Here is a 9229-nt window from a genome sequence, read left to right on the forward strand (position 1 = left end):
TGCACCCTGATCTGATCTTAAGTGTGAGCAAAGTGTTACTCACTGGGCTGATGTAAGATGAACAGCTCAGGAAATTCTGCACCATGCCATCATCATCTTTTTGGACCAACTTCAGAGAAGTACAAGATCTAAATCACAGTCGCTTAAAGTTCAGTTAGTCAGGTCGAAACGAAGCCAGGTGTGAATCTCAAATATTTTGTTCTTCATCCTTTTATAGCAGCAATGCCTTTTCCCAGCCCAGGAAGTGCTCCACAAGTGGTTTACATAGTGTGACTGAAATGCAGCCACCTCTGGGGTGGAGGGCAGGAGCATCTCCTCATGCAGCACACTGTACAAGTAGGGGTATTGTTGGGATGCTGGGGCAAATGCCTGCTCGAGCCAGAAGGGGTTGTTTTAAGTGTCCATGCAGACGAGACAGGTTCTCAGCTTCTAAGGTATCATTATAAAGTCTCCCATAAGATGAGATTCACTGCTGGAATAAGGCAGCCACAACCCTATTGCCTTCAGTGGAATTGCTCCCGCTTATCAGCCCACAGCATTTAGTACTCATTTTATCTCCTGTAGAAGGATACAGGGCTGAACCCATCCTAATGGGTTCGGAAACCTTGTGTTCCAAATGCTAAGACAATCCCAGCCACTGGTCTTAAAAAAAAAAACAAACACAAACAAAATTTCATGCATTCCCCACTCCCGAAGGCACATGGGACACCACATAACTCGCAGAGACCCCATATTCCTATAGTGCTGTATCCTCCTACGTGACATTTAGAAGGAAGAGATAGGGAAAAACCAGCACTATACCACCACCATCACCACACCCTCCCAGGTACAGAAGCCAAGTTGAGGGCATTTGGCGCGTTGCCCGGCCTGGCCTCTATCCAGCAATTGCTGAGAGTTAGTGTTTCATAAACAGGTCACTGCTCCAAGGAGCTTTCAATATTTGAGAATTTATTATCTACACTAAGAGCTTCAATTCTCTCCATTCAGCTGCCGCCAGAGAAGGCCCCCCTCTTCCAGAGAGCTCACCTTCAGAGCGAGACAGATTACCACGCGTTTCTTGTGTTTGATGGAAGAGGCTACCAAACCAATTTTTGATCAGTCTGCCATTTACAAAGGTTACATTAAATGCTCAGCAATTCATTTAGGCTGAAAGCTCTGCCTTGCTAGATTTCACCATTTTCTAGAGCGAGACCTTACTATATTGGGAAAAAAGTCTCTCTCTCTCTAACACCAGTTGAGTAATATGTTATTTTAATTTGGTTGGTACCCTTCAGATGGGGTTTGGGGAAGTTTTAATGATTTTCCATTCAAAACTCACTTATTCAGGAATTAGATCTGCCAGAATAATCTTCTAAAACCCAGTTACAGGAGCCGAAATGCCAACCAATCGAAAGATGGCTGCAGTTTAAACAAAAGTGCAACTCTTTCAAATAGTGTCACCACAACCCAGTAGCCATTAATAGCAAGGAAGGACTCATGAGACAAGGTAGCCGTCAGATAGACAGTGCTTCTATAGGATTTCCTGTGAAAAGCCAGCATTAACTAAACAGGATCATCACTATCATGTGTTACTAAAGAAAGGTGTTCCATGCAATCAGCTCACCGACTGAAGACTCACAAGGCTTTGCAAGACAATGAAACAATAAGGGACTATGCCTCTCCAGGCAGGTGCTTAACTTTCATTAAGTTAATGGGAATTTCCTGTAGCTGTGTGCACCAAGGTCAGGATTAAATGTCTCTGTGTTATTATTTAGGTAGCATATTTAGAAGCAAGAACTCAGGACAGTTAAATCCGTATTGCTTCCCACCTTCATTTGTCACGTCCATGCCACTGAAGTCCTGGACTTGCTCATTAAAAATAGATTTCAGAGCAGCAGCCGTGTTAGTCTGTATCTGCAAAAAGAACAGGAGTACTTTAGAGTCTCTAAGATGCCACAAGTACTCCTGTTTATTAAAAATAGAGAGGTTCTCCCCATCTAGGGAGGTGGTCTCTGCATTAGGCCTGGGCAAGACTACTGAATTGGTTATCATATGCAAAGGCCTGGAGAGCCGCAGTTAGTGAAGTCAGTGGAAAGATTTCACCCACATAGCTCCCTTTGACTTCAGGAGGCTTTGGATCAGGCTCTGATAGCCCAAGTGATGTTAGGAGGAGGGTGGGAAAGAGAAGGGCTGCAAGCAACTGCTACTCCAGTCACCAGGCTGAAACTCTGCACTCTGCTCCAGCGTGGGTCAAGGATGTCCGACCCTCCACGCTTGCACAGTTCATCCACAGAGAGCCCGACTACGTGGGCCTTCTGCAGCTGAAGTGCTTCTAGGTCACGTTGGTGCTGCTTTGACAGCCCTGGAGATTGAAGTGCCCCCTCTCCCTTCACAGCACAGTTTATATAAGCCTCTGAAATATGCCTGCAAGAACTGTGTATGTTTATACTAATCATGAGGTGTGACTGCAGCTTTAGTAGACTGAGTACCTGAGGGGCAATTCCATGGCCGAGAGCGCTTCAGTGTGGTCTGACCAACCTGCCCAGAACCCTGGCTACTTGCTCACTGGCCCAGTGGTAAAGAGGGGTTCATGTATGTGACATGGCACTAGAAACAGAGCATGGATCCTGCAGAGACTTACACTCATACTTAACACTGACGTCGACGCACAGTCGCAGTGGTCTCCGTGAGTTGTATCTTAAGGGCCCCAATCCTGAAACATTTTATTCAAACGCTTCACTTTGCACAGACTTCAAGGAGACTATTCAGAGCCCTCAAAGTTATGCATGTGCTTTGCAGGATCAAAGTCCTAATTCAGACAACTGAAGGAGAAATTGTTTTTGCCATTTTCAGACAAAATCTGAAGCATTTTAAGTCATGCATGCACCATTTGCAAAAAAGAAGAAACTGAAGGTGCAATATACCTCTGATGCTTTTATAAAACTGAAAAAAGTTGTTTTTTTAAATGAAATTTGTAAAATATCAGAGATTAGTATATACAGAGAGTGAAAATAAAGATCACCAGGGGAATGCTGTAGAATTCTTGTATCACATTAACAAAAGGCCAGATTCCGCCAGCTTTATGCTGACTAGAATGTGTGAACAAACCCCTTGACATCAATGGGATAATGGGTGCACAAGATCAGAGGCCTTACTGCACATGCTTAACTACACAGTGATCAGTCACACTGAAGTCAGTGGGACTACTCACAGTGCATAAAGTACATAAGTAAATCTTGTGTAGGATTGGGGCCTTAAAGTCCTAGTGAACTAGAGAATCTGACCCAGGGTATTTACATGCAAGGGGTACAGCCATTAGCACCCAAATCCTAAGAAGGCAAGAATGGAGCCCCCTTTCGTTCAAAGTCTCTGTCTCTCCTACGTGGTGTAAGATTTTAAATAGAAATGGACACAAATATATAGATTCATAGATATTAAGGTCAGAAGGGACCATTATGATCATCTAGTCTGACCTCCTGCACAATGCAGGGCACAGAAGCTCATCCAGCCACTCCTGCAATAAACCTCTCACCTATGTCTGAGCTACTGAAGTCCTCAAATCATGGTTTAAAGACTTCAAGGTGCAGAGAATCCTCCAGCAAGTGACCTGTCAAGGTTCCTCCCCCACTCTGAACTCTAGGGTACAGATGTGGGGATCTGCATGAAAAACCTCCTAAGCTTATCTTTACCAGCTTACGTCAAAACTTCCCCAAGGTACAAAATATTACACCCGTTATCCTTGGACTGGCCGCTACCACCACCAAACTAATACTGGTTACTGGGGAAGAGCTGTTTGGATGCGTCCTTCCCCCCAAAATACTTCCCAAAACCTTGCACCCCACTTCCTGGACAAGGTTTGGTAAAAAGCCTCACCAATTTGCCTAGGTGACTACAGACCCAGACCCTTGGATCTTAAGAACAATGAACAATCCTCCCAACACTTGCACCCCCCCCTTTCCTGGGAAATGTTGGATAAAAAGCCTCACCAATTTGCATAGGTGACCACAGACCCAAACCCTTGGATCTGAGAACAATGAAAAAGCATTCAGTGTTTTACAAGAAGACTTTTAATAAAAAAATAGAAGTAAATAGAAATAAAGAAATCCCCCCTGTAAAATCAGGATGGTAGATATCTTACAGGGTAATTAGATTCAAAAACATAGAGAACCCCTCTAGGCAAAACCTTAAGTTACAAAAAAGATACACAGACAGAAATAGTTATTCTATTCAGCACAATTCTTTTCTCAGCCATTTAAAGAAATCATAATCTAACACATACCTAGCTAGATTACTTACTAAAAGTTCTAAGACTCCATTCCTGTTCTGTCCCTGGCCAAGACGACTACAGACAGACACAGACCCTTTGTTTCTCTCCCTCTTCCCAGCTTTTGAAAGTATCTTGTCTCCTCATTGGTCATTTTGGTCAGGTGCCAGCGAGGTTACTTTTAGCTTCTTAACCCTTTACAGGTGAGAGGAGCTTTCCCCTGGCCAGGAGGGATTTCAAAGGGGTTTACCCTTCCCTTTATATTTATGACATGACCCGTGCCCCATGCTACAGAGGAAGGCAAAAAATGCCCTGGGCCTTTCTAACGTGTTCATCACCACAGAATCTACCTTAGACACAAATGTAGATTCATTTAATTAAATATATTGCATTGAAATATGTTAAGATCTAGCATATACAGCGGTCTCCATAAAGCTAGCCTCTACCACACAATGGTAACTAGAACAGGAGGACTTGTGCACCTTAGAGACTAACAAATTTATTTGAGCATAAGCTTTCATAGGCTACAGCCCACTTCATCGGATGCATAGAATGGAACATATGGTAAGAAGATAAATAGATATAGATATACATACAGAGAACATGGAAAGGTGGCGCAAGAGGCCAATTAATTAAGATGAGCTATTATCAGCAGGAGAAAAAAACTTGTGTAGTGATAATCAAGATGGCCCATTTAGACAGTTGACAAGAAGGTGTGAGGATACTTAACATGGGGAAATAGATTCAATATGTGTAATGACCTGTACATTGGTTTGGCCAATGTACAGGTCATGGCCAGACAGACAGTCTCCACGCAAAAGAATAAATGGACACAAATCTGACATCAGGAATCGTAATGTTCACAAACTGGTAGGAGAACACTTCAGCCTCTCTGGCCACTCAGTAACAGACTTAAAGGTGGCAATTTTGCAACAGAAAAGCTTCAAAAACAGACTCCAATGAGAAACTGCTGAGCTTGAATTAATATGCAAACTAGATACCATTAACCTGGGTTTGAATATAGACTGGGAGTGGCTGGGTCATTAATTAATTAATTAGCCTCTTACTCCACCTTTTCATGTTCTCTGTATGTATATCTATCTATCTTCTTACGATATGTTCCATTCTGTGCATCCGATGAAGTGAGCTGTAGCCCACGAAAGCTCATGCTCAAATAAATGGGTTAGTCTCTAAGGTGCCACAAGTCCTCCTTTTCTTTTTGCGGATACAGACCAACACGGCTGCTACTCTGAAACCTGTCACAATGGTAACTGACACCACAGCTCATCCCCTAATCTACAGGAGTTCAACATGCAGCAATTACAGGATCAGGCCTTTAGAATAGGGAGGTAACACCAGCATCCTGACCACCACCTGCGTGGTGAGTGCTGACAGATGCGGAATTTAGTGGTTACCGCTATAAAAACCCACAACACAAGCTCTCCTAAATGTAGTACAAGCACCTCTCCTATTTTATATGTATTACGGAAAAAAACATGGTCAATGCCTAGAGAAGAGCGGTTTACTGCTCATGGGTGTCAATACTGCCAGTTAAAACTGATTCATAGCACATGGCCAGGAATGCATCTGTCAGTTGTTGGATGACCAAATACATACCATAAGGGTTAATCAACTGAATTAATCCACATGCTAAGAACGATTTACTCCACTGACCCAAGCTTTACAGTCTAATCCTATTGGTTAAGGTGTGTCACTCCCTGACCTGACAAAAGCTGGATGTCCGTGTTAAAACTCAAACACCAAATGGTGCTCCTAGAGAAGCAGCATTTGGGTAGAGTGGACAAGAGCAGAGCAGGTTGTATTACTAATGCTTGGGGAAGCTACTAATAGAATGGATTGCATAACATGAATATTTAGAACATTTGACATGAAATACCAAGTTCTGAGTCAGTTTCAGGACATTTAATTTTAATGATACTGTATTAATGAAAGATCATAATCTCCTCACACAAAGTCTTAATCCCTTTTTTAAAAAAAAAAGTTATTCTGTTCTTTAGGAAGAATAGCCTTAGTGACTAAGGAATTTCAAGAGGAGACTAGCTCCTTTTATATGAAGTTTTACATAGTAATTCTAGTTGCGGCTACTGCTTTTATTGAGACCAATAAACTCATGACATGCCCTCTTAATACTCTGGCTATTTATAACATAAGAGCTGCCATCCTGGGTCAGACCATGGTCCATCTTGTCCACTTTTGACAGTGGCCCTTATCAGAGGTTCAAGAGGAATGCACAGAACAGGGCACTTATGGAGTGATTCACCCCAGTCTTCCAGCAATCAGAGGTTTAGGGTCACCTCGAGTATGGGATTGTGTCCCTGACCATCTTGGCTAATAGCCACTGATGGACCTACCCTGCATGAACTTATCCAGTTCTATTTTTGGCCATCACAACATCCCCCAGCAATGAGTTCCACGGGTTACTTGTGTGAAAAACTACTTCCTCTTGTTCATATTAAACCTGCTGCCTACTAAATTCATCAAGAGACCTTTGTTTTTTGTATTTTGTACCATTTTTGTGAAATGGTAAAAACCACTTCTGTTCCACACTACACATGACTTTATAGACCTCTATCGTATCCCCCCTTAATGGTCTCTTGTCTAAACTGAACTGGTTTAATCTTTTTAGACTCTCCTCATACAGAAGCCATCCCATACCCTTGATCATTTGTGTTAGCCTTCTCTGCACCTTTTCCAGTATATCCTTTTTGAGATGGGATGACCAAACTGGACACAATATTCAAGGTGTGGGAACACCATGGATTTAAGTGGTATTATGATACCTTCGGTCTTATTTTCTATCCCTTTCCTAACAGTTCCTCATATCCGGTTAGCCTTTTTGATCGCTACTATGCATTGAGTGGAAGCTTTCAGAGAACTATCCACTGTGACTCCAAGATCTCCTTCTTTGGTTCTAAATTAACAGTTACCACCCATCATTATAAATGTATAGTTAGAAAAAATAATCCCAATATGCATTACTTTGCATTTATGAATGTTGTATTTCATCTACATTTTGTTGCCTAGTCCTCCAGTTTCGTTAGATCTCCCTGTAAATCGAAAGCAAACTGCGAGGAATTAGGTATTTTTTAGATTATGTTGTATCATCTGCAAAGTTTGCTACCTCACTGTTCACCCCTTTTCCAGACCATTAATGAATATGTCACACAGCACAGGTCCCAGTACAGTTCCTTGAGGGTCACCCCACTGGTCATGTCTCTCCATTCTGAAAATGGACTGTTTATTCCTACCCTTCTCCTTCCCTCCCCATCTTTTAACCAGTTATTGATCCATGACAGGACCTTTCCTCTTGTCTCATGGCTGAAGTTTCCTGAAGAGTTTCCTGAAGAGCCTTGTCAAAAGCTTTCTGAAAATCCAAATACATCATATCAACTGGATCACGCTTATCCATATACTTCTTGACTCCCTCTAGAAATTCTAACAGAATTAAGTAATTCTACTTAATAGGAATCCTGTTTAAAATAGGACTAAGAAATCTGCCTTTATTCCAGATTTCCAGTGGGAATGATTTTGCAGCAGATTCTTTATAATATGTAACTTAAATTGACAGCAAATGTACATCATACCTTCAAGCATCTGCATTCACTCACATTTCTAAGTACTTTATTAAGCAATCGTTGTTGGTATAAAATGAGCCTGGATAATTCTCACTCATCCCCTCCAAAATTATCTGATGTAAAAAAACCCAAACCACTAAATTGTATCATGTGCCAGTGGGCAGCGGTGCCGGTGTCAGTCTGTAAACCGGTTTCAGAGTGGCAGCCGTGTTAGTCTGCATCAGCAAAAACAAAGCATGGGGAGTCCTTGTGGCACCTTAGAGACTAACAAATTTATTTGGGCATGAGCTTTCCTGGGCTCGAACCCACTTCACCAACCGTAGCCTTTGCAGGAAGAGAAGAGGAGAACCTTCACCGGGGGCGGCGTTCCCGGGCCTGTCCCATCCACGGGAATACCAGCGCTGAGCGCTGCCCAACGTTTTCACTCTGGAGAGTCATAAAAACGCCCTGCTCTTTCCAGTCTGCGGTCCCTCCGCTTTACACACAAAGTCCTCGGGAACCGAAGCATCCAGGGACTAAACCGGGTAGAGTTTTAAAAGAGAAACAAATCGGTGTCCCTAGATCTCAGCCAAGTCTGTTCCCTGCCGCTTACTTGGGGAAACCGCCAAGAACCTCAACAAACAAACGCCCCTTCCCCTGGCCCTCTGCCTAGCGAGCGCCTACGGACTCCGCCGGGCCAGAGCGGCCGCCGAGCGCTCGGGCGTGAGCCGCCGCAGGTGCCCGAGGAAGCCGGGGCGCCACCGACCCGGCACTCCGGAGCCGGCTTTGGGCGCCAGCGGCGGCACAGAGCTCGGGCAGCCCAAAGGCCGGGGGCTGGTTGCGGGGCGGGGGCCCGGTGCGCGGGGACCCCCCGTCGCCGGGGGGCCGCCCTGCCCCTTACCTGACCAGCGGCTCCTTCTCCGCCCGCGCAGCATCCCCCGGGCAGCGGCAGCAGCAGCAGCACAGCGCGCCCAGCCAGTCCCGCAGCCCCATGGAGCCGCCGCCGCCGCCGCCGGACGCGACCCTAGGCGGCCTCCGGCCCCGCGCAGCCCCCGGGCGCCCTGCCGGCCGAGCGCCGCTGTGCGCAGGCAGGGCGAGCGCCTGGCCGCGCTACCATGGCGAGCGCCTCTGCCCGGCGCCGGGCTTCCCCTGCCCCGCTGCGCATGGGCCGCCGCCGCCTCCGCCCCCCGGGGAGCTCCAGCCGCTCGCCCGCGGGGCGGGGACGCGGGGCGGGGAAATCCAGCCGGCGCCCGGCCGCAGGCGGGCGGGCGGGAAACCCCAGCTCCCCCGGCGCCTGACCTCCTGCCCCTTTATGTCCCCGCCCGCCCCGCCATCGCAGCCGGGCCCCGCCGCGCGGCTGGCCCGGGGTCGAGCCAGCGAGGCCGCAGCCTGGCGGAGCGATAAACGGGTC

The 9229-nt window shown here is 45.8% G+C and overlaps 1 protein-coding gene across 1 annotated transcript in view; it reads right to left on the minus strand.

Annotated features, from left to right (window-relative positions):
* The window catches only part of MREG (melanoregulin), a 44157-nt gene extending 35084 nt beyond the window's left edge, over positions 1-9073 (minus strand). Inside the window, exon 1 of the mRNA XM_073306746.2 lies at positions 8720-9073. Within this exon, the coding sequence (XP_073162847.1) occupies positions 8720-8811 (92 nt within the window). The 5' untranslated portion in view covers positions 8812-9073. The remainder of the gene's footprint in view (positions 1-8719) is intronic.
* Between the last annotated feature and the right edge of the window lie 156 nt (positions 9074-9229).

Source organism: Lepidochelys kempii, chromosome 11 (assembly GCF_965140285.1).
Source record: "Lepidochelys kempii isolate rLepKem1 chromosome 11, rLepKem1.hap1, whole genome shotgun sequence".
Classification (NCBI taxonomy): domain Eukaryota; kingdom Metazoa; phylum Chordata; order Testudines; family Cheloniidae; genus Lepidochelys; species Lepidochelys kempii.